Here is a 26,473-nt window from a genome sequence, read left to right on the forward strand (position 1 = left end):
GACGAATTTTAACATCAATGCTGATTGTTGCGGCACCAACACAATCTGGAAGTTCACTTTTTTGTGTTCCAGTTATACCTTATAACCACAATTTTGTATTACAATTTTTTTCAGTTGCTAACAAGCATCAGTCAATACTGAAGCCACATTTTCAAAACTCTTCACACATTCAGCAAAATAGAAGTCAATGTGGACCAAGCTGTGAATCATTCATTGCTTTCACACAAAATGCATTCAATGACCACATTTTTCAAAATTCCTAAAAAAAATTTTTTTCATACTTCACCATCTGCAAAACACTATATATTTGCATCACATTTTTCGAACGCTAACACGCTGCTTTCAAAATTGATTCAAATCACATTCAAATTAGAACGATGCAGGAATTATATTACAATTTAAAATTTTAGCAGAATATTTATAATGAAATTAAATAATAATTACTCCAAACACAACTAATTACAATTTCATCTCTTACAGTAGTAAATGTTTTCAGCCATCTTTTAGTAAATCTTCATAATGATTTTGTTTGGAAACATAGAAGACACATTGGTGGGGAAAGAAGAGCTAGAACCCTCAGAGTACTGTACAGCCATCCATCCAATACATCAAGTGCTTGTCCTGTAGGGTCATGGGGAGGCTGAAGTCTTTCCCAGCATCTTGGGTCATAGGCAGGAAAACACTCTGGACAAATGGCCGGTCCATCACAGGGATGAAACACATGCACACATTCATATTTACACTCAGACCTACAGACAAACTTACAGTCTCCAATACACCTTTCCTGTATGTGTTTGGACTGTGGGGGAAACCCTGAGGAAACCAACATCAACATGGGGAGAACATACAAAATCCACACAGAGCTGGGACTCCAATACTGAACATACATGATTACACTAGACATGTTTTTGATGTTTTGTTTGTTTGTAATTATTAATTTCAACTTTTTATTTTTCACAAGTAAATTACTATATGCAAAGATATGCATTTCTCATTCATTCTTTATGCTGTAATACAGTAAAATGAACATATCTTATTCTTATACTATAATGAAATATTTATGTGAAAAATCATTCAAGCTTTCAAGAGTTTTCAAAGTTCATCATTTATGTACTGCTCTGTTGTTTTTAGGTCAGTGTGTTATCAATGCAATGTATGTTTTCTGGATGAGAATTGTTAACAGAGTTATGGTGGAACAATCTTATTTTGAGACATACAGACGTGGACAAAATTGTTGGTACCCTTGATAAATATGATCAAAGATGACTATAAAAATAAATCTGCATTGTTTATCCTTTTATAGGAACACTTCCTATAACACCAGATGTACTCGTTACATCAGAAGAAGAATGGCATCTACCCTAATATTAGTCTCTCTGTTTATCGCGAGGTTTACCGTAGTGTAACGGTGGCGGGCCCAAATAAGATTCAAATTAGCAGTCTTTATGTAGTTCGGGCGCTAGACAAGCTCAATCTTGTCAAATAATAGTTTTTTGTTTGTTTGTTTGTTTGTTTGTTTGTTTGTTTTTCCCGAATAGCTTAATAGTCCACCGATTACAAACATACATCAGAGTCCCACACAAAAAAAGTTCAGATTCACAGTTGTATTTTCACCAAATTAACAAGAAAGGAAGCAACAAAATAAATTAAAGCAAGTTCAAGTTCAGTTTCATAATTATATTCTCTAATTCAAGTAGGAATTAAACAAAAACAAGCAAACAAAAAAATATTTAAAGCACGTTCAAAAAATAGTATTTTCACCAATTTGTTATTTAACATAAAGGATAAAGGAAAACAATAAAGAAAACAAAAATTAAAAAAAAAACAAAATTGCTAATTGCTAATGAGGTAGAAGTATCTTTGATGTTTGAAAAAACCTCGGCGGATTCAACACTTAATTTCTTAGAAGAGCGAGAGAAATAACAGGAAGCCAAAGAAAAACACAATAAAACAATTCAAAAGATCTTCCTTCACACCAGTAGCCTATTATATATATATAAAAAAACTTCTATATTTGCATTAAACACAACAATCATAAAATGACTTGTGAATTTGCGTGCGTGATTGTTTATGTTTATGTTTGCGTTTGTGTGAGGCGAAACTGTGTGTGTGTGTGTGTGATATGTGTGCGTATAGGAAATGAGCACTGAGCTCTGGCCGATGATGGCCAGAGCTCTTAAGTAAAGTAAATTATCCATCTTAATTTACTTAAGATGGATAATGACACCATTTTCTTTAAGAACTGCTGTGCAGCCAAAATTATATACCAGTTATCACTGTAAAGCTGCTTTGACAATCTGCATTGTTAAAAGCGCTATATAAATAAAGGTGACTTGACTTGATTTTTGATCTTTAATTCATGCAAAAATCTAACCTTTCATTGAAGGAAAAGAATTGAAAGTGGGGGGAAAATCACATTATGAAATAAATGTTTTTCTCAAACACTTTGGCCACAATTATTGGCACCCTTTTATTCAATACTTTTTGCAACCTCCTTTTGCCAAGATAACAGCTCTGAGTCTTCACCTATAATGCCTGATGAGTTTGGAGAACACCTGACAAGAGATCAGAGACCATCCTTTATGCAGAATCTCTACAGATCCTTCAGATTCCCAGATCCATGTTGGTGCTTCTTCTCTTCAGTTCACTCCACTCATTTTCTTTAAGGTTCAGGTCAGGGGACTAGGATGGCCATGGCAGAAGCTTCATTTTGTGCTCAGTAACACATTTTTGTTGGTTTTGATGTTTGTTTTGGATCATCGTCCTGATGGAAGATCCAACCACGGCCCATTATTGGATTTCTAGCAGAAGTGGCCAGGTTTTGATTTTTATCTTTTGGTATTTGATAGAATTCATGATACCATGTATCTGAACAAGATGTCCAGGACCTCCAGCAGAAAAATAGGCCCACAACATTAAAGATCCAGCAGTATATTTAACCGTGGACATGGGGTACTTTTTATCCATCTGGTAGGTTTGCTGCCAAAAAGCTCTTTTTTTAGTTTCATCTGACCATAGAAGCCGGTCCCGTTTGTTCCAGTCTTGTCTGACAACTGAATACGCTGGAGATTGTTTCTGCATGAGAAAGAACAACTTGAGGGGATGTAGGTGCTGTTTGATCATTTTGTTTTTAGGCTTTCTGAGACTCAAGACTCAACTAATCTCTGCAGAATGGCATCTACATTAATATTAGTCTCTGTTTATCCCGAGGTTTACCATGGTCAACTGGATCCGGGCCGTATCCAGGTGAGATCGAGGACCTGTGCCTTGACACGACCACAACGCAGCCCTGAAGTATCAGCAAAGATTGAGTCAACTAGATCATCCACTGTGAAGGCCTCATTGACACGACAGCCAGTGGCACAGTTCCTCAACAAACCGTCCATACCGGCGTGATGAATACGATCCTCAACTGGATGGAACTGGAATAAATACTTTGAATGTTGCGATCCCATCAGACTTATGATAGCTACCTGAATCGTAACAAAGCACTGTTCGCCAGAGGGGAACTGGCCCCCCGGCTAAGCCTGGTTTCTCCCAAGGTTTTTTTCTCCATTTTAACACCTGTTTGCCACCTGATGTCACCTGTTGGAGTTTGGGTTCCTTGCCGCTGTCGCCTTTGGCTTGCTTAGTTGGGGACACTTGACATTTGATATTCAACAGTGCTTTGATCTGCCTGCATTGACACCATTTTCTTTAAGAGCTGCTGTGCAGCCAATATTATATACCAGTTATCACTGTAAAGCTGCTTTGACACAATTTGCATTGTAAAAAGCGCTATATAAATAAAGGCGACTTGACAATTCTCCAGCAGTGATTCTTGGAGAGTCTTTGGCCACTCAAACTTTCCTCCTCACTGCGCATTAGGACGATTTGTAACATCTTTAGTTGATTGGAACTGAATCACGCAGTGGATTATTGCCCTGATAGTAGAAATGGGGATTTTCAATGCTTTAGCTATTTTCTTACAGCCACTTTCTATTTTGTGAAGCTCAACAATCTTTTGCTGCACATCAGAACTATAGTCTTTGGTTTTACTCATTGTGATGAATGATTAAGGGAATTTGGCCTTTCCTCATGTTTATACTCCTGTGGAGTAGGAAGTCATGGCTGGACAATTCATGTTTATGATCACCCTGGTGTGCTTAAAAAAAAAAAAATGTAAATATGAATGGGAATATACTTCAGAGATATTTTACTCATAAAAAATTCTAGGGGTGCCAATAATTGTGGCCAACGTGTTTTGGAGAAAAACATTTATTTCATAATGTGATTTCCCCCCCCACTTTCAATTCTTTTCCTTCAATGAAAAAATTAGCAAAAATCTAACCTATGAATTAAAGATCAAAAGGATAAACAGTTAATGTGTCACCAGACCAGATTCACCAGGAATCACAATACTTTGCATGAGGTGGATGCTGGCTTCATCTAAAGACAAACAAAAGGCACAGTTTATAAAACAGCATTTATTTAAAAAAAAAAAAAAAAAAGAAAAGAAAAAAAGAATAACTACTCATGCCTGACAAGATGAATTTCAGGCAAGATGAATTTCAGGCATGGACATTCCTAAAGCATTAATCTAATATGTACATTACACACACAAAATTCTCAATCTGTTACTGCACATCCCAAAAACTAACATTTCTGATAGCCTCCAGTCCTGTCACAATCCTTTCCGTATTTATTTTTAACATAGAAAAGGCAAATGCAAACGTTTAAAAAAATTCTGGCAAAAGGCATGTTCAAGGTTTCTGCACCAGCTTCCCATAACCCCCTCTGGCGGGGTCATAGTCCTGCCTGTATTCATCTCTGACCTGGAAACAGAAACACGGCATGGAAAAACCACTTAAAATAATGCTATATTTACAGTGGAGGCCAAAAGGGGGACATAACCAATGAAATATTTAAATTCATAATAAACTGAATAGAAAAATAATTACTGACATTGAAAGGCTTGGAAAAAAGAAAAGAATCCAGAATGGAAGCATGAAAATGGTCTCAGGCTTCTGGACTTCACTTTATAGGAATAAGTTTTTAGATTTGTGTTGTGTTAGTAGCATAGAAACACACGGAGACCCTAAAGGGACGGGTGATAGCTTTTGCGTTCTTTTGCAAATGTTTTGCGTTCCCCTGAGAAACCACAAAAGGTTTGTGAGCGAATGCATTTCTACGCTTTTGCAGGGGAACGCAAAAGCATAGAAATGTATTTTTTCATCTCATCTCCATGTCCCTTTAGGGGGTCCATAGGAAACAATATTCCTGAAATATAAAAGCAATAATTATTATGATTATAGTTACTTATTTCTTCATTATTCACTTACCTGACCGCCTGACTTGCCCCGGCCGTACTGTCGGCCCTCTTTAAAGCCTGCGTCCCAGTCCGTTCGGATGATCCGGTCATCCAGCCTCGTACCATTAATAAATCTCATGGCATTCTCAGCATCGGCACGAGTGTAATACCTTCATATCAGCAGTTAAAGAACTGACACTATTGTTACAGTTTCAGTGTTTGAAAGCAAAAGTCTTTGCTGAAAAAGAAACGTGATAGTGGTCAAAGATTTTGATCTTAAGGAATTAAATTACATTTAAATGTTGCATTTCTTAAAGGGTTACTTCACCCCAAAATGAAAATTGTCATCATTTGCATGCACTAATTTTCGTCAATCCAAATTAATCTAATCCGATTTCAGATTCAGATTCCATTAATGTTATTCGTTTACATGTGCATTTCATGTATCCCGAACAAAAATTCAGCGCATGTGCACTGCCTAGCGGTGCATTCAGAACCAGGGGAATACACCACAATAATTTTTTTTTTCTCTAAAATAAATATTTTAGAAGAGATTTTGGCACATATTGAGCAAATATTCAGTCATAAACATAGACATGTTTGTATGATGTACAATGTATGTAAACATACGCATCATGACAGTGCACATGTGCGCAAGGGATTTTTGAATGGGACTGAGAAAATAGTCGGATTCAAGCACTTACATGCTTAATTGTTCCTGTTCCAGATTATTTAAGGTCTACACCACCCATTTGAATTCAATTAAAAATTTACTTCAGATCGATTGAGGAGTTTACATGAATGCTTTTCAGTCTGCTTGAGCCATCAATCCCATTATAAACTGATCATTTGAGCATGTAAAAACAGCTATTTACTCACCCTAATTTCAAACCCATAAGACTTTTCATCATTTTCAAAATGCATTTATAATTTGTGCTCTGCATTTCACCCTTCCAAGTGCACACACACAGCAGTGAGTAGTGAACACACACCCAGAGCAGTTAGCAGCCATTTTTACTGTGGCGCCCAGAGAGCGATTAGGGGTTAGGTACCTCACTCAAGGGCACCTTAGTTGTGTGTAATGAGAGTGGAAAAGAGTTCAAAGCATTCCCGTTTGACTATCGCTGCAAGGAAAAACATTGTTATTATTATTATTAATATATCCTTATGAATATATTCCTTTATATGATTGACGTTTAGGGAGGTTTATCCTGATTCAAGTACTGCCATTCGCTGGCCGCTCAGTCCAGCCACTGTTGAACTGCGGGTTTAACTGTAACGGCAATTGGAACACTTTAACCAGGATAAACCTCCCTAAAATGTCGATCCCGTGAATTAGTAGATTCCTAAGAATATACTAATAATATTAAAACAATGTTTTTCCTTACAGCGAGAATGGTATAGGAAACGAGGTAATCTCACAGCTCATAGTGGCTGGATGGACTGAAGTGTCAGTAACCAACCAGTTGGGATCACTGTCTTTTGACTGTTTTAATTGGGATAAACCCCCCTCCTAAAATGTCAATCATATAAAACAGATTCATTAGAATATATTTAAAATAATAAAATAATGTATTTCCTTGCAGCAAGAGTGGTAGGGAATGCGTTAAACTGGATGTTTAATAGCGTCTGGCTAGACTGAAGCAGCAGTAACCCACCAATAGGGATCATGACCATTTGAATACTTTAGTAGGGATAAATCCCCATTAAACATCAATCATATAAAATAATAAATTCATAAGATTATATTAACAATAGTAAAATCATGTCCTTGCAGCGAGAGTGGTAGGGAACACGTTAAACCCTCAGCTCAACAGCGGATGGCTGGATTGAGCGGCCAGTGAAGCATCAGTAACCAACCAGTTGGGATCACAACCAGTTGACTGCTTTAATTAGGATAAACCCTCCTAAAATGTGGATCATGTAAAAGAAAAGATCCATTAGAATAGAATTACACTAATAAATTAATGTAATTTCTTGCAGCGAGAGTGGTATGGGTACTTGGAGCTCAATAACGGTTGGCTGGACTAAGCGGCAGTAACCAAACGGTCGGACGTGAATGAAAATAAATAAATATATTAATTTATTCAAAGTATTTTTTTTAAACAATTCACAGAAAATAGAAAATGGTTGTAACTTTTATTAATTTAATGAGCCTAAATGAATAAATCTTCTATTCATTCAGTAGTTGTCTTAACTGGGGTGGCAGGTCAGCTGATCTGCCAGTGGATGGTGGCAGGTCACGTGACCTGTCAGAAGCGGTTTCTGCCAGCCAGCTGAAGATTGAACCCCCACTCCAATGAGATTATTTTGATCAATGTTGATATGTGAATAACAGCCTTTATTAAATCTGTTCATCGATCGGGTCTCTTCAGAAGACCTGGGGCCCATTCTTCGTACGTCGCTAACTCAGTTAGCTGGATTTGATTTTGGCATGATGATTTGGCATTTGATTTTGATGATGGCATGATCTTGGATTGTTCGGTTCTTCGACGCTCATCCTGGACTTGCTGTCATAGCAACAGGTCCGTAAACTCAAACCTGCTCTGGAGCAGGCTTATTTCATGTAAACAGGATTAGATTGCATATTTTTAAGCGGAGGTGATGCTCAAAGTCTGTCCCAGCCACTGCTACTTTCCCACAAGAGTACCCTAATGTAAACCAGGGACAATAATAATGAATAAATTTGCAAATAATATTATAATGTCGTGTAGTATATCAATATAGACACAGCCAGTTTTACTCATTGAGAGATTCATTCATGAGGGAGTAATTACCTAATAATTTTATTGAGGTCTTACACACTTGATGTACATTTGAACCGCGACAGCTATTATGGGAGTGGCTTGATGAAGCGCAGGAGATGCAGATAACTTGATCTTGACCCTTAAGAAACTTTAATTAATGGTGTCAAATCTGCTTTAAATGTAAATTAGTTGCTAATTACAACATTGAAATAAAAAGTGCCTGTACAAATACTAGAAATTGTGAATATAGCCTAAATAATTGGGTAATCATGTATATAAAAAAGTGCACGTTTCATTTATCTATTATATCATTTATGTCGTTCTTCTGTCATTTTATTCGCTTGGCTGTTTCCTTATAAATGTCTAGAAATTCGTCAAGTTTTTCGTCAAGTGTCTTTTTTAAATATATAATGTCATTACGTTGCCTTCTTGACACCAGCCAATCGCTGCATTGCTGATCGTGGTTTCGAGTATCGATACATCTGCCCTTTTCAGGGAATACGAGAACGCGCAGTAATCTTAGACAACTTAATCCAGATATTTTAATCCAATCCGCAAATTCGTTTGAAGAACCAAATTAGCCAGAGATTAGTTATCACGATTAGAAGATCTAGCATCTGTCAAATCATCTCAGATGTATTAAGCGAGGTACGAAGAACGGACCCCTGGATTAAAATTACTCAGATCATATTATGTTTACTAGGGGTGTAACGATACAAACCGAACCGAAAAACTATGATACACCACCCATGGTACGTACCGCAATATTCTCATGCCGTACCAAACGTGCCCCGCCCAGCCATGTCCCTTTGGATCTACACAACAAATTTACAGCATTGTTGCCTAACCACCATTAACCACAATAAGCACTGAGTTTTGTTACTTTTGATAAGAAACATTTTATCAAGAAATTCAAACAAAAAAGCACGGAGTGCAAGTGAACGCAATCATCTCTTCCTCTTTAATACTAGTTACAGAATAAACATGAATGAATATCTGAAGGTATGTTGAAAGATATAGAACAACTTACTGAAACATATCTCGTGTAATCACTCAATCCATGTTTCAACGGTGGAAAGACATCACTAAAACAGCTTGTAAACACTGTGTCACATAGCATTTACCTCAGGCGAGTCCACAGTTAGTTAGCTTGCCAGAGAAATGAACTCTTGAACTCTGCTCTATATTAGCCTATATATTCATTAAATTTTACTTAACTTGTTAGTGATGTCTTAGTGATTATTTAATGTATGTTTAAATAAATGTCATGAAAATGACAGCCACTGTGTAAATTGTTATATTTCAATAATGAATTGGAGAAAAAAAATATTTTATTATTAGATTTAGAAGTTAATGCAAAAACTGCCTTATGTGCATTTGAGTGTTGATTGTTATATCTAAAAATAAATAGCAACTGAATTTAGGCTAATAGTTTGGGCTCTGTTGTTAATGTTTAATATTATAGTAATGTGCAAGTAAGGGCTCCTTATATAGTTTACAGCATTAACAGAGATAAAAAAAATTGTATCCTTAAGAAACTTTTAATTATAATTGAATTCATTTAAAGACAGACACAATTTGTTCAGTAAACTACTGTTTAATTAAAAAAAAAAAAAAAAAAAAAAAGCAATTTTGTTTAGTTTTCTCCCCCTGCTGTACCGAACCGTGACTTCAAAACCGAGGTACGTACGGAACCGTCAGTTTTGTGTACCATTACACCCCTAATATTTACAATGTCAATGAACTGAAAGCGTCAAAGTTTTAGTGGAACGGACTTTCAAAGGAGGGACACAAATCTAAAAATATCTTAAAGGTAGGGTAGGTCATTTTCGGAGAGGCTAGCAATAGCGAGTTAGCTTTGAAAGCATAAGATCCCACCCTACCTTGCGAGTGTCTCCAAAGCCACGCCACCTCCAAAACACATGAATGCGTACAGCAAGGAGCAAACAAAAACGTAACGAGAAATGGTGTTAAACTACCTTAGTGTTCTCATGGTACCAAAATTCCAGTAGTCGGAACCAATACCAGTAAAATTTTACGGTTCTCTGTACCAATTTCGGTACCACAGGAAAATCTGTTTTACTATTTTATTTAACTAGCCTATTTTTAAAAACATTAAATATGATGGTAATCATACATATAAGTATTTGGTGCGTGTGTGTATATATAACTCAATGAAAAAATTTGAAAATATAAAAAAAATAAATAAACAAATGCTCAAACATCCATTTAGAAACAGACGTCCGTGTTTATTTTAGCTATTCCTTCAGTGAAAGGACACACTACAGCCTGTAAAACTATGAAATAATTATCAGTAAATAATGGTAACCTAATTAATAAGAAAGTTAAGTATTATTCTAAAAAACATTAGTTTTTTTTTATTTTCACACAAAGATGCCTCATATAGCCTACCGCTCTGCGCTTTGATGTGGGACACAAGCAGGAAAGAGACCATTTCTCTTTATTTATATCTTCATGTTATCTCCTGATGTTACAAACAACTGACACCTGTTGTAAAAGGTCTGAAGAGCTAATTTTATCTTCAGAAATTTAGGCTATGTTTGATTTTGCACTGCCAGAGAAAGCGAAACTAAAAATCACCAGCGTGTGTGAAACAATAAACTTGATGCGCCTTATAAAGTCTAATATAGAAATTAACGTGCAACCAAAAAGGTTTCTGTCCTACGGTGTTTTTTCTTCTTTACCACAGTATAGAATGCAAATATAATAGGCCTAATTAAGAGCGAACCAAAGGAAGAAACGTTTATAATCCCCTGCGTGAGTGAAGATTTGGGAAAAGAAGCAGAGATTCCATGTCTAGTGGAATAACTAATGGAATATTGGTAAATTCTCTGCTAATTGGGTGACCAGATCGCAATTCGCAAAAAAGAATACAAAGCTTAAATGTATGGACTCACGTACCTTTCTCATTCGGCATGAAACAAAATGTTTCCATGGCTGCGATGTCACATTTAATTGCTAACCTATTAGCCTATTTCTTCTGTAAACAAAGCTTTGTGCTTCACTCCTGTCATATTCATGTAAAATACTGGCACAGCCCTATCAGTGGGTACCGAATATACCCGGATACTCGGTACTCCCGGTACTACAGAAATGCTGGTATCGTCACATTTTCAAAATTTCAGTACCAACTTGGTACCGAAGTACCGGTACTTTTGACAACACTACTCAAAGCACATAACATTACAATAATAATGAGCACTGACCTGCACCACCTGACTGCTGCAGATTTATTTCGGCGTTGATAGTGTTGCCATTAAAACGCATAAATTCGAGTCACAAACCGCTTCGAGCATAACGTCACAGGTTTCCATCTCTTCCAAATTAAGTTAGTTATAACGTGAACGCAGCATAAGCTCATTGTTTTGGTTAAGGGGGAACTGCAAAACGTGGCTGCTGTTTTGGTTGTGGTGCTCGTGGGTATGAAAATAAATGCGCTGACAGGCAGATAGGACATCCTATCATATCCCTCACACAGAGGGATATCATTGGATGAACATTTTTATGGTCCTACGCCTTCCACAGACAATATAAATCATATATAAAGCAAAACACCTACACTAACCCTACCCTAAGTGTTTTGAAGATGAACTAAAGTTGTTGAAACGACATGAGGGTGAGTAAATGATGACAGAATTTTCATTTTTGGGTAAACTAACCCTTTTAAAGCTTGCAGCAGCAAAATAGACCAGTTTAATTGTAAGAGAGAGGGAAAAAAGTAATTACCAAACCTTCCTTAAAGAGTTGAGAAGCTGGCAGAGGAAAAGATTATGACTCACAGAGAGTCCACACATGTTAAGATAACATAATATGACAGCATTTCACATCCCTTGGTTCTGAATGAAAAGGATACTCAACAAAACAGAAGCCACATGCCGTCTTCTTGACTTTGTCAAGACCGATGATGATCCTCTTGACGTCTCCACTCTTAGAGAAGAGCTCATGCACCTGCTCCTCTGTAGTGTAGAAGGACAGGTTTCCCACGTACAGCGTGGAGCTCTGCTTCAGGAGCTTCTCCTGCTCATAACGGTTACCCTGCAATCAAGACCGTTTTCTCGTGGGTTCGGATTCATTTTCAACAATGTAGAAAGTAGTTTTTAGTTTTTTGAGTGAGCGACATGAGTTAAGGGCACCGCTGCAGAAATCTCCCTCTATCTGCTGTCTTGCACACTACTGTTAAAAAAAATTCTTAAAAAAAAAAACTTTATATTAGAATTATGTCTTAAGGATCACGTGACACTGAAGACTGGAGTAATGAAGCTGAAAATTCAGCTTTGATCACAGGAATAAATTACATTTTACAATATAAGCACAGAGATTATATTGTACACAGCTATTTTAAATTGTAATAATTTTTCACAATTGAACAGTTTTTGACCATTTTTGATTAAATAAAGATTTGGTGAGCAAAAGAATCTTGTTTCAACAAAAATCTTCCATGATCCCAAACTATACGAGTATAAACCCAATAATAATAAAAAAAAAACTATATCTAACACACTTTATTTTTTAAAGGAACCATATGTATCAATGCATTAAACAATCAAATATTGAATATATTTGAATAAATATGATAAATATTATATAAGGGCTGCTTCACCTCAATGTTTTTCCGAGTTTTTTTTATTGATATCGTAAGAGTGACATTACTATAAATAAATTATTATTGCTTTATTTTGGTCACAGAAAAAAGAACTATGAATCCAGATGCACTGATTTATTTGCACAACTAATGCGGTTCTGCGTTATGTTTATGTTATGCCTTATCAAAAGGAAAGAACAATGCTCAAAAATTGCAAGCATTATTGCATTTCAACTTACCTTAAAATGCTGGTCTCTGTACTGGCTTATATCTACATATGAGTCGCTGAAAAGAGCGTTCAATTTAATAGACATGGTGAAATGAATAAAATAAATTCAGAATTAGAGAAACTGAATTTTTTATTCTTCAAATCAGCATGGACTTATGGAAAGCGGAAACGAGTCCTTTCTTCTTCTTTATGTTAACAATGGTTCGCAGTGGTTGAATAGTGCACTACTGCCTCCTACTGGTAATTGTGCCCGGACCAGACTGCGAACTTTTGACGCAGTGACAAGAGTTTTAGAGGACTTTTTCAGCTACTTAAGTTGAGATCCATCCAACTAAAACGCTAGTTTGGCCAGGGTGGGAATTAAATAAATAAATAAATAAATACATCAATTAATTAAAATTATTAAAGTAATTAAATAAATTAATTAAAATTAATACAATAACATTTTTACTAGACGGATCGACGTCTCTTCTCATTTGCTTCTTGCAAGTCTCGTTTTACCCCGCGATAGCGACTTGAGATGTGACGTCATTGCTGATGTTCAGCATGGACGTGCAAACAAACAGCGGCGCCTCTGCGCGAGCTGAAAGAAAGGAGCGAGAAAAGGCGAAAATAATCCAGCGAGAGAAACAACGACAGACGGTGAAAACGGTATGAATACGATATATTCTGTTATGAACAGATAATGTAATTATAATGAATTCATAGGAGCAGAAACGGTAGCGACGCGAAACATAAATAAAGCGGCACAGCCGGTAAAACTGGCTAATGTTCAGTCAAAACCCCTACAAACATATCCATGGTAATTACAGTTTCGACCAAACTGATGGTTATGGTTCCACGAAAATGAAAGAAAGATTCCGAAAGCTTCTTGCAGTGTTTGAAGGAGATCTCATGTTATTTATGACTTTGCCGTAGTAACAATTATTGTAAATATGGTATGTGTCGCTGTTAAAGGACTATGATCATTTGCAAGAAAAGTAACTGGGCACTGGTCCATGAGTCTGTCTTAACAGAGTAGCTTAATCCATATAGTGCCTTCTACAAGAAAACATCAAATAATTGATGAAGGCGTGTGTCTGTGTTGAAGATCTCCCAGATCCTCCAGAAGTGTGATGGAGAGCGGACGCAGGAGGAGCGGTCGCTGCTGCAGGCGCATCAGGACACGGTTCAGGAGCTGAGCAGACGACAGAGCCGCAGACACCTGCTGAAGAGAAAACTAGAGGAGGTAGTGATGAATCAGCGTACAGATACTGAGCCCAGAGCTGCATCTCAAACGCCTTATACTGTTTTCCCTGTCGTCCGCTAATAAAAGTGGATAGAGCAAAGTGCTCACCAGTTGAAGATTTCAGAATAAGAACCTCAGCAGATGCAGAGTTGTTTGCCTACTGATTGATGAATACTGTGTGTTCAGACATCTTACTCATTTGAAATGCTGTTTTTTGCATATTGTTCAGCAGGGAAGTATGCATGTTCTTTTTTACTGTCACTGTTCATGTAAATATCATTGTGCTGGCTGCAGGTCTTTGACGAGGCTGAGAACTTGAAGACTAAAGTGAAGCAGCTGGCGGAGGCAGTCCAGCAGGCCAAGCACGTGGTCATCTACACCGGAGCAGGAATCAGTACTGTACGTGTTTCCCTCCAAACTACAGGGGGTCCAAAAGTCTAAGACCACCAGGGAAAATTCTTCTATTTTGCATTCTTTTCAAATTCTTTTTGTTTTTAATCACAAATGACAACATCAACTTAAGTTTGAGAATGTTTTTGTGTTTGGCATGTCCCACTTTTGCTGTAATAATGGGAGAAGAATGACAGAATGATTGATAATATTTCAAAGAGCACCTCATACATAACAGTAATTTAAAATAATTTATGATGACTTTGATTACTTTCATTTAAAGTAAGTCACATTACATGAGGCACTTTATTACTAGGCCTTCATGATAGCATTTATGGTGGAACATGATTTTGATAAGTTTTCAAACCCTTAAAATGTCCTGGGAACCTATGCACATATCAGAAATATTCCTTCATTTTAGAGTGAGTTTTTAGTGAGTTTTATTTATATATTTAAAAAACAGTTCATTTAAACAAATGAAGCTCCCCACCTTTATAGTGTTTTTGCTACTAAACTTTAAATCAGAGACACTTTTAAATAATTTTCTAACACTCCCTTACTAACGAGTTTTGATTATCATACCTTAATCTTACAGTTCGTTCAATATAGTTACAAAGTTACTAATTATTAGCTGTATAATTAATGACATTATATCTTAACTTTATATCCAGAGGAGAACTGGCCTCCTGGTCTAGTCTGGTTTCTCCATTATTTATTTATTTATTTATTATTTTTTAATTATCCACCATCAGATAGTTTTTGATTCCTTGCCACAGTTGCCTTTGGCTTTCATGCTTGGGGACTAAAAATGTGTTATGACTTTTAATCAACGTCTCGATGAAACCACTTAGAGATGTCATGCACCAGTGACAGTTCTGGCATTTCTTTGTAATACTGTGAGTTATGATAGTCTAGAGGTATAATTTTATATTATACATGGGGGCCAGGTTAAAATTCAGGTATAATATACATTTTTATAATGAACCAGGCAAAATTGCAAATTAACTTAACTGTCGACATTGATATCCCTGCATTTTCATGTATGGAAAACAGTGAAAGTTTTTGAAAAAAAAAAAAGTTGATTTTATGGTGTTTTAATGGGAAGAAGTTGTTGACAAAGTAATATTTTGTAAAATTTGGAACTGATTCCCCCAGCCACCTGCATGCATGAATCGCATAGGATAAATAACATATTTTGGCTTCAAAACAGCAAAAGTCACCAAAAGGTGATGACTTTAGGGCACTATTTAGTTTGTACCTACAATAATTGGAAGTTAATTATCAAATGTAAAAATATTTTTTTGTTCTCTTGCATTCGAAATCCTTCTGAGGAGGCACGACACCAAAATCTTAAACTGCAATATGCGGTTACATCAATTGTGGCAGTAATTATGATAGTCGTCGCCTAATAGTAATTAGGTTTGTCACAACACCAAAAAATTGGTGTTGCATTAATGGTATTCTAAATTGAAATCAAAACCGATTTCACAATCTGAAATATCACTGCAAAACACATTACAATCTTGACAACTATTATACACATATCCTGCAACTTGTATAACTTTTACTTACTTTTCTGTGAAACTGCTTTAAAATGGTGTGTTTTGTAAAAAACACTATGCAAGTAAAATTGACTTGATACAAGTAGTGAGTGTGAAACTGGCACTCTGGCATATTCTTTAGGAAACACAATGGCCAAATAAAGTGCTACTTTTAAAATAAAAGGAGGCTTTTAAATTGTTGCCACAGGTTGATTATTTTTTTCCACAGGTTAAAAGGTCTCTATGTACATATTCGGCTCCGACTCACCACCTGGCAGAGAAAATTGCATTGGGCTATTTTTGATTGGCCATTGGGCTAGTATTGTTGCGCAGACCTGGCAACCCTGCTTTGTTCATTTTAGTATTGCCAACAAAATAATATTAAATCATGTGTTGTAAATATTATATCGTCCATCTCTGTGTTGGTGCTGTTTAAAATGTAGTTTCCTGGTTATCTGTAAGTTCTGTTCTGTTTTCTTATGCGTTCATCAGGCCGCCTCTATCCCAGACTATCGGGGGCCCAATGGGGTGTGGACTCAGCTGCAGAAGGGCCGTTCTGTGAGGTGTGAGATCCACTTTTACAGTATTTCATGTCTAAACTACGGATTTACATTTAGTCCTGTCTACTGTTTTTTTTTTTTTTTTTTTTTTTTCCTTCCCCCCCCTCCCCGAATGGCTGTGTTATGGTGTTGCATATTAACATTAACATTCTTTGTATCCGTCAGTACATCAGATCTGAGTCGAGCTGAGCCCACCCTCACACACATGTGCATCTGGATGCTACATAAATTTAAGATGGTGAGTGACGATGCATGATTTATGTGGAAAGTTTCTGTGAATCATCAGAATACCTGGATACAAACAGTGCACTCACATTAAGCAGGATGTACTACATAGTAAATCTTGGCTGCCTGATTGTTATATCTTCAAAGAATGTAAACTTTATCACCACCCATTATTATTTTAAACATTGGAAGTTGTCTAACCATTAACATCACGATTTTCTTTGAAGCTGTTTGGAATCGATGTGTATCATGAAAAGCACTATACAAATACATTTTGACTTGAATAACAGTTTTCATCTTTGCAGGTTCAGCATGTGGTCTCACAGAACTGTGACGGTCTTCACCTGCGCAGCGGTCTGCCCAGACACGCCCTCTCTGAACTCCACGGAAACATGTTCATTGAGGTCTGCCAATGAGATTTGTAACATTTTAAATCAGTCATAAATTGAGTTAAAATATAGATTTTTCTGGATTCACCCAATTTAAAGGATAGCATAAAGATCTCTAAATCTGATGTAAAGGTCCATGCTAGACTTGAGTTTTCCTGCCTGTTTTAATTTGCAATTCGTTCCTGTAATATCAGACTTTTTTTATTTTCTCCTTCTGTCATCCCATCTGTCACACAGGTGTGTGCTTCCTGCTCTCCAGCACGAGAATTTATCCGTTTGTTTGACGTGACCGAGCGTACGGCTCTGCACAGACACGGGACCGGCCGGCTGTGTCCTCATTGCAGAGCAGAGCTCAGAGACACCATAGTGCATTTCGGTGAACGTGGCACTCTGGAGCAACCGCTCAACTGGAAGGGGGCAGCGGAGGCCGCACAGCAGGCTGACGTGATCCTCTGTTTGGGCTCTAGTTTAAAGGTGAGGATGTGGCTGGTGCAGGTTAACTGATGTAATCAGCATGGCTTGAATCTTAGGCTGCTGGATCTCACACATGGATAAAACATGACGTTGTTTGGAGGCATTGCTTGATATTTTTTCCTTGTTATTTTAGTCTTTATGTACAGTGGATATAAAACATATACACCCCTGTTAAAACAGCTATTTTTGTGATGTAAAAAATGAAACAAAGATAAATCATATCAGAACTTTTGTAAAAATTACAGCCTATGCAATGCCATCGAAAAGTGACACATTTCAGAGAAAGAAGATAAAAAGTTATAAAAACTAAACTAAAACAAAATAAAAAATAAAATCTTAAAACAACCTAACTGCATAAGTGTGCACACCATTTTATAATTGGGTTTGTGGCTGTGTTCAGAATTAACTAATCATCAAGCTCATGTGAAATAGTCCACACCTGTCTATAGCTGACTCTGATCGCTCAGGTCAGGGATACAAAAAAATTCACAAGGCATTTGTTGTACCATGGAACAAGTGGAGAACGTATGGCACATTATGAAAAACAGGGCATCACTCTAAAGCTGATGAGAAGACAGGCCACTAATTGTAAAAAAATTGGCCAAAATTGTAAAAAAAAAAAATCAGCATATCACCAGAAGACCAGCATGGCCATGGTAAAGTATGGTGGTGCAGCATCACGCTTTGACCGGATTTTCTTCAGCTGGAACCGGGCTTTAGTGAAAGAGAAGGGAATCATGATTAGCTCCAAGTACCAGTCAATTTTGGCACAGAATATTCTGCTGTCTGCTGAAAACTTTCACCTTTCAGCATGACAATGATCCAAAACAAATCCAAATCAACAAAACAATAGCTTTAGCTGAAAAAGATTAATGTTGAACGGTCCAGCCAGAGAACTGAATCCTATAGAAAATGAACCTAAAGAGGACCATGCACAGGAGATGCCCTCACAATTTAACAGATCTGGAAGGTTTTTGCAAAGAAGAGTGGGAAAATATTCCCAAGTCAAGATGAGCCAAGCTGATAGACTCCTATCCAAACAGACTGAGTGCTGTAAGAAAATCAAATTATCTTTGTTTTTACATCACAAAAACCAGCTGTTTTAACGGGTGGGTAGACTTTTTATAACCATTGTAAGCAGCAGCAATATAAGATGTTTCACATATTCACATATGTTTCACATATAAGTTTCACATATTGCAGTTTGAGTTGCAACATTTTTGACAGTGTTTTGTACTAAATAATGCAGCTTGATTTTGTGTATCATATGTTTGTCCATCAGGTGTTAAAAAAATACTCTTGCTTGTGGTGCATGAATAGACCAGCCAACAAAAGACCAAAGCTGTACATTGTAAATCTTCAGGTAATATTTCCTTTCGTAAAGCTGCTTATAATCTCTTGATTCGTCTATTTTCCATAAACTGAAAAGAGACTTTCATTTGACATGATTTAACAGCCTAATGTGTTTTTCTTGTTTATTTTAGTGGACACCAAAAGATAACTTAGCTACTCTGAAAATTCATGGAAAGTGTGATGCTGTGATGGCTCTTCTCATGGAGGAGCTGGGTTTGGAAATTCCAGTTTACAACAGGTAAGACCCACTTACCTTTAATTTGACATTTAAATAGCACTTCTCTGATGGCATGTTTTGACTGTGTCAGTGTCTATTTTGTTCACACAACATGGATACACTACAGGTAAACATGTCAGCTGTATGGATGCTAGAGATGGGTTGACAATATTGATTTAATATTATTTATAAATCAGTATTTCTTGATTTAATTTGATCTTCATTTTGATGACATCTTTGTTTATGCTGCTTTCAGTTGATGACCTACAATCCAATAATTTTTTTTTTTGTTATATTTGAAATAATACAATGTCTGCGCTTTCAAATTCTGTAAACTTTATAATGAAATTCAAAGAATAATTGTGGTGCTCTTTAATGTGGTGTGATTGATCACTGTAGTCACCTCAGTTCAGCAACAGCATGTAAACCCATTTAATTTTGGTAAAACATTTATTTCGGTGCATCACTAATCAATAGTGTAGCGATGTCACTTTCAAAACAAGCAGCTTTCTGTTTGTCAACGTGGCAAATCCAAATCTGCGTGCGGACATCATTCACCCTCGTGAAATTCCAGATTGCATGGATTCCTATTGAAATGACTGGTTTTGGCTAATTTGACCGCAACTTTAGTTAAGCAATAATTTATGAGAGGCTGTGCTATATTGTGAATATCATCAATATCTGCGTTCTTGTTTTTTAGTCGTTTAAGAGAATTTTAGAAAATCTGAAAATCAGCTGTTACTGATTAACCCTCGTGTGGCAGTCAAAAATAACTGATGTATTTTTTTATTTTTTATTATTTCAATGAAATTAATGTGCTGTATTTTGGTTTGATAATGTTTTTACTTATTATTTTGTGTTTTTAGGGGATTTTATGTAATAAATTATATTTATGGAATAGTTGCGATCCATTTATTAACTGTTAACCTCTTTTTGAGCATAGACCTGAAAATGAAAAGTTCTGCTTAAACTGTGGTAAATCTGGAATGCTTTGGAGCTTTAGTTAGACACTTAAAAAAAAAAAAAAAAAAAAAAACACCAGTGTGACTTTTTTTCAGGACCATTTAACCTTTTGAATCATGTCCATTATTTCTTGTTGTTACATAGCAAGTGCCAAAATGTTTCGTACCAAAATGTTTCGTACCATTCTGATTAAGTCAAAAATTCTAAAAAACAAGACATAAAACTTTTCGGTAAAAAATGACCGAACGGCACCAGAGGGTGATTCGGCAGTTAAGCACAATGTGCAGCACAATATATTCATAATATAATGGCCTCAAGCCTGATTGCTTTTAATACTTTTACATTTCTTCATTTGGCAGACGCTTTAATCCAAAGGATTAAATTAATCCATTGGATTCAAGGTTTACATTTTATCAGTTCTTGCCTTCCCTGGGTATCAAACCCATGATCTTGGCATTTCTAGTGTCATGCTCTACTGTTTAAACTACAGGAGAGCTTTTTATTATTAATGATTGCTTAATGACCAATGTAATACATACACATATTTTCATCTAAAGCTGCTGTCTGTTTTATTAATGTTGCTGTAATTTTGATAAATAACAGATCACAAGACCCCATCTTCAGCTTGGCTAAACCACTCTGTCCACAAGAGCAGAAGAGTCACACTCGTAAAGAGATAGTTCCACCTGCTGCTCTGGAGGACGTTTCGCAAGAGGTGCAGGCTCAAGGCGAAGGTACAGCAGTTCAAGGTGGCTGGTTTGGAAGAGGTTACTCCAAAGCAAGAAGGAAAAAGAAGACTTTGTAGTTCCTAAAGCATGACATGCCACACAGCTGCTCAGATGGCCATTTTGGCTTGGCTTGGAAGCATCACACTCGCTGCTTGAAGAAATGTTGCTGATTGGCCATTTCTGATGAATATGTGTGATGTTATAACCTCATGGGTTATAGATAACTGCTTTTCTTAAAACATAACTATATGTCTCTGAAAATAACTAGTAAGACCTCTCCAATAGAGCAAAGAAAAGGTTTACTTGTGAGCAGTTTGGCTGGTCTACATGATGGTATGTTTTTGATAAGTGCACTTTACTTCCAATCTCAGGTTTATAGAATAAGCAATATATGATTCTCATGACAGCAGTTTTATGAGACCTCCATTTGTTGCAGGTTTTTTATTTATTTATTAAAATTATAGTTTACTCACCCATATGTTGTTTAAAACCCTGTGTAACACACAAATGTAGTTTTGCATTTTGAGCTCTAAAAAAGTACCATAAAAGTTGTCCGTACAATTTGTGTGTTCTGTTCCAAGTCTTCTGAAGCCGTACAGTTGCTTTGTGTGACGGCAGAATATAATTGTTGTTACAAAGAAAGAACGGTGCGACTGTGAACTTTATTTTTTGTTCCAAGGGAGACACGTTTAGGAACATGTGGATGAGAAAATGATCATTTTTATTTTTGGGTGAAATTTATAGAAATATAGTTGTTTACATAAAAAGTCAGTGTTACTGGATTTAGTAAAAATTAATGCTTTATTTCAGTCCACTATTAAAATAATTAGACATACTGGTCCTCAACCAAATAAGAGTAGGTGTATATTTTAATTAAATTTTTTATATTGACCTTTAACAAATGGTGCTATAACTGATTAGAACCAGAATTGTAACCTTTCATGTCTAAATATAGGACTTTATTTATACATATGAGGAATAAAACCTCACATGTGGACTTTGTTACTATAATTGTAATAATCTGAACTGAGATAAATGTTTGCACAGATGTGTAACTAGCATTAAACTTTGAGTTGGATGTTGTGTTTGAAAACAGAACTGCTGTAAGTGCCATTGCTTCTTTGATTTTGTATCGATTACTATGTTTTGTCCTAGTTTACATTTTATTTCAGATGTTTGGATTTCTACATACTACTGTGAAGAAAACTTGTGGATTTATATGATATACTTGTACTGAAAATCAAAATGGACCATTATAAATTCTGCCACAATAAATTGTCTTCTCTTCTTGTAAGGTACAAGATTTATTTTGGCCCTTAAGAAATAAATTGATAACTTATAGCAGAGGTCTGCAACACAGGACCCACTGTCCTGTAGAGTTCAGCTCCAACCCTAATCAAACACACCTGAACCAGCTAATCAAGCTCTTTGGGATTGCTTGAAAATTACATGCAGGTGTGCTAAAGCAGGTAAAATAAAATTTGCAGGACATTGGGTCTGACTTATAGCATATCAGTAGTGTATTTTAAATATACACAGGATGAAGTTTACATTTTTTGTTGTTTTTGTATTTAGCTGTTGGTTTTGAGTTTTTTTATTACGTCAATGAGCTCGGGGAAGACTGTGTTCTGGAAATGTCCGCGGTCCGAATATTTATATAAATCAGTCTTAAGTCCATCAGCCACTTCCTGTTGCTCTTCCCAGGGCAGAAAAGGGTCGTCTGTGGATCCAAACTGAAGTATGTGCTTCACGTTTGTTCTTATCTTTTCCCATTCCCATGGCCGGCTGAAATATCCTGAGTGAAATAAGAGAAGGCACATTAGCAGCACAAAGTCACATTGATGACGAATGACGTGATGAGTGACTTTTATTCCAACTCACCACTTTCACGTTCACTCTCATCTCCCAGATCTGATGTGTACGCACCTACCAGAATAATGGCAAAAACTTTGTGTGTTTCTGCATACCTGAAGCCCACCAAAAGAAAGCAATCAGTTTAAAACAAGTAGTTTAGAAAGTGGGTACTTTACAATAAGGTTTATTAGTTAAACATTAGTTAATGTATTAACTAACATGAACTAACCATAAGCATTACATTTGTTACTGTATTCACTAATCTTCGCTAACGTTAATGAAAATACAGTTCACTGCTTGTTCGTGTTAGTTCACAGTGCATTAACTAATGTTAACAATATTTTAATAATGTATTAGTAAATGTTGAAATTATTAGTTAATGTTAACTAATGTAGATAACTAATGTTAACTAATGAACCTTATTGTAAAGTGTTACCAGGAATTTTAATCACACACGCATTCAGTTGTTTGGGGTTATAAATATGAGTATTTTACTTTTCAACTCATTTTAAAAATGTGCTGGCTAAGAGATTGATCATTCAGAAGTGAATGATGAATCACTCATGATGTGATAATTTAGATGAGTCACTGAACTCTATTTGACTCGAATTATTAGGAAGGAAAAACAAAAACAAAATAAGCGTAAATAAATACATTGATAGATTAATTAAATAATTAAGCAAATAGCTAATTCGTTGGCAAACAGTGTGACCATAGATGAATCAGTCCTAATGAATCGGATCATTCAGAACACTACTGACATTATTATTTAGAATGAATCGCTTTGACGAATCATCGAATTTCCTTACCTCATGGCTGCAGCAGCTCCTGAACTGTGTCCGATGATGACCGTTTCTTCATCACATTTCAGATCCTTCTCCATGAACGGCAGCCAGATGCTCTCTCTGGCAGTTACTGTCAGGTTAAATATAATATATTATACCGAAAATATATGCATCACATCTCATGTAATGTAGTCATGTGAATTTGAACTACCAGGATCCGGCATGTTCTTCAGCGTGCATAACACTTCTGGAATCTGTAAAAATGATACACCATATTTTAATATTCGACCAAGTTAGTTGAAATGAATTAATATTTCATTATAACAGCTGAATTGTGTCTGTATGATTTTATTCTCTTGAAGTCATCATACCTCGCTTATTCGTTTTTTTGCCCATCCATACCAGTTGCAGTGCTCAATATTCCCTGCTCCATTTCCCGGCACAATCACAGCTCTCTTCAGAGGCATTTATAACCCTAGGATCAGCTCCTCACGCAAAAACTTAACCTAAACGGAAATAAACACAACTGACACGTGTGGAACATTGAGGTTTTCTCCTTTCAAATATTATGCTGCGTATCGCCACCTGGAGGCCAGTCCGCCAGTTTCTCTCCATTGGACAGGGATTCCCAAACTGATTTTTTCAGCCGATTCGACACGTTAACTCAAAATAAAGTCAGAATTGTAAGATAAAAAGTCGCAATTACCCACTGATCTGTAATAGATTATATAGTTAAGTGATATTATCCTTTCTTACGGGCTACATGCAGGTAGTTAATAAAGTAATTCATATTATTATTAGTATTAATATTTAAACATTGGTTGGTGGTGTGCTTCCAGTAGTGGGTGGAATAAGATGGCATCTTTGAATAATTTTACATTTTACATTTAAATTAGCAAATGTTTCTATTTGTTTCCTATAATGACACATTGACTGATGCATCATCATCCTACACATGCTAAACTTATATCAATGTGTTACCATTTAAAAGTAAATGCACATTGTTCTTAAGGGGGGCATCTTCCCCCATGTTACCCTACATGGTATGGCATGAAATGCCGTTATCGAGTTCAGAATAGCTAATTATTATTAAGAAATTTACAGTGTCAAAACTGGAGACCTATCTTTACCTCTTATCTTTACCTCTCTAAACAATAATGTTTATGTTATTTGTAAACACTTAAGAATTAGTGATTGGTAAAAGTAGGCCTAGTGAGGTTGCTAAAACGGCGCAAGGGGGCATTCTAATAACGTTTGTTTACAACGTTAAATTAGTCGACCCATTCTAAGGACTGATATAAATGTACAATTTTAATGAAAAATAATGTTACAGTGAAACAGCAACATAGTGAAAGTATCTGCAACACACATATAGCATTTCTAGTGTTTCATGGATGCAGTAAAACTTTAAAGGATAGCACGTTATTATTTAGCCATAATAATTATCTATCTAGGCTAGTGACTGTTTTTAGTGGGACAGATCCGTGCAAGAGCGCGTGATCAGTCATCGGTAAACCTCTCCCATCCGACTGAGGAGTGTGCGCGCGCGCTGCTGGCGTGTCACAACAGTAGCCTACAAACGAGGAATAGGAGAGCGCTAACATTTAAAGTCTGGTGTTCGGCTGATGTGAAGCTGTTTTTCATACTTTTACAAGTTTTTGTTAAGCTATTCGAAACACGCGTGTATGTAAGCACGCATGCATGTATAAGTGAGTATTAGTTAGCTGTATCTGTGATCAGCTGGACTGATCAATGACTGAGGGTGTGAACTGCTGCGAGTTGGATATCAACAGTTTCAATGCAAACGAGTGTCGGAGGTGATGAAGTATCAGGGTGAGTACTAATCCCATTATACATAAATGGCCAAATATGTTTTTATTAATTAGAAGGCTTCACTGATAACCACCCAGCTGACAAAATTATGTTTTAAGAACGTTTTGCTAACGTTCCCAATAAGTTATGAAACATGTTCTCCTAACGTTGTTGAAACAAATAGTAAGTGACATTTAAACATTTAAATATGTTACATGAACAAAATGTTACAACAATGTTACATGAACTAAAATGTTTGCGAAAAACGCTCTATTAATGTTTTGAAAACATTTTTGACAACAAGTCCAGATAACTTGGACCGCTCTATTACTGGTAGAACGTTTGTCCATAAAGTTGAGAGAATTTATCTTAGACCGCATTCAAAATTTAAATTTAATTTAAACTTGGAAATATTCAGACTTTATACAGGTTAAACCCTGTCATATGTCTCTGAACACACACATACAGCACTGTAATTCACTGCTGAGCCTGTTTGAGCATTTCTTTTTTAGCTTTTTACATGCAAAGTCTGTAAACATAACATGAATGCTGGTTTTCCGTCGACCTTTTTTAACTGTAATAGAAAAGTTTTGTGCTGGTCTTGGAAAGCTTTGCTTGTTAGTGCTCTAGGTTTGGTTGGTTAGTTTCTGGACTGTTCATATCTTCATTTCAGACTCATGCAGTAGTTGGTTTTCAGTTCTGTATGATTAGACATGTGAGTATGTCATGACAGCTGTGGCTGCGGGTAGGACTATACTTTTTATTCCCTATATATTTAGATTCCGCAACAGATGTCTCAGTGACCTGGTGGGGTTCAAAAGTCACTGTCTATGAAGATATGATCTTGTAAGCCAGAAGGACAGATGAAAAATCACTAGTCACATGACAGCAGATGGCTCACCTGTCAAGTATGTTGGCAGGTGTTGCCTCAGACCACATGAGACCAAATAACAGTCAGCTTCTGTCTGTCTGCCATGCTTTAGGTCTGTCTCTGTGTTAAAATCCACAACAAGCAGGTTTTTTGTCTGCGCAGGCCAACCAGAGATGAGACCCGGTTGGGCGAGGAGTGCAACGAAGCGTGCCGA

At 36.4% G+C, this 26,473-nt stretch overlaps 4 protein-coding genes across 5 annotated transcripts in view; 2 read left to right on the top strand and 2 right to left on the bottom strand.

Annotated features, from left to right (window-relative positions):
- Window positions 1-4,474: 4,474 nt before the first annotated feature.
- On the bottom strand, window positions 4,475-13,101 carry ncbp2 (nuclear cap binding protein subunit 2). The gene is made up of 4 exons (XM_051908874.1): window positions 12,880-13,101; window positions 11,912-12,093; window positions 5,322-5,460; window positions 4,475-4,814 (listed from the first exon to the last, which is right to left on the bottom strand). Exons 1-4 carry the CDS (start codon window positions 12,952-12,954, stop codon window positions 4,743-4,745), a joined length of 468 nt encoding a protein of 155 aa, XP_051764834.1. The 5' UTR covers window positions 12,955-13,101; the 3' UTR covers window positions 4,475-4,742.
- Window positions 13,102-13,356: 255 nt separating this feature from the next.
- sirt7 (sirtuin 7) lies at window positions 13,357-22,244 on the top strand. Its single transcript, XM_051908854.1, has 10 exons — window positions 13,357-13,520; window positions 13,960-14,097; window positions 14,392-14,496; window positions 16,521-16,591; window positions 16,754-16,826; window positions 17,119-17,217; window positions 17,440-17,676; window positions 18,959-19,039; window positions 19,161-19,267; window positions 20,813-22,244. The coding sequence occupies exons 1-10, from the start codon at window positions 13,407-13,409 to the stop codon at window positions 21,012-21,014; spliced, it is 1,227 nt and encodes a 408-aa protein (XP_051764814.1). The 5' UTR covers window positions 13,357-13,406; the 3' UTR covers window positions 21,015-22,244.
- Window positions 22,245-22,433: 189 nt separating this feature from the next.
- On the bottom strand, window positions 22,434-24,143 carry rbbp9 (retinoblastoma binding protein 9). Its single transcript, XM_051908873.1, has 5 exons — window positions 23,948-24,143; window positions 23,788-23,830; window positions 23,601-23,706; window positions 22,819-22,904; window positions 22,434-22,732 (listed from the first exon to the last, which is right to left on the bottom strand). Exons 1-5 carry the CDS (start codon window positions 24,041-24,043, stop codon window positions 22,509-22,511), a joined length of 555 nt encoding a protein of 184 aa, XP_051764833.1. The 5' UTR covers window positions 24,044-24,143; the 3' UTR covers window positions 22,434-22,508.
- Window positions 24,144-25,131: 988 nt separating this feature from the next.
- arhgef3 (Rho guanine nucleotide exchange factor (GEF) 3) overlaps window positions 25,132-26,473 on the top strand; it is a 102,136-nt gene continuing 100,794 nt past the window's right edge. For both annotated transcript variants that reach the window (XM_051908835.1, XM_051908836.1), the window contains exon 1: window positions 25,132-25,409. In XM_051908835.1, coding sequence (XP_051764795.1) covers window positions 25,375-25,409 — 35 coding nt within the window. In that variant the 5' untranslated portion in view covers window positions 25,132-25,374. The remainder of the gene's footprint in view (window positions 25,410-26,473) is intronic.

Source organism: Ctenopharyngodon idella, chromosome 10 (assembly GCF_019924925.1).
Source record: "Ctenopharyngodon idella isolate HZGC_01 chromosome 10, HZGC01, whole genome shotgun sequence".
Lineage (NCBI taxonomy): Eukaryota > Metazoa > Chordata > Actinopteri > Cypriniformes > Xenocyprididae > Ctenopharyngodon > Ctenopharyngodon idella.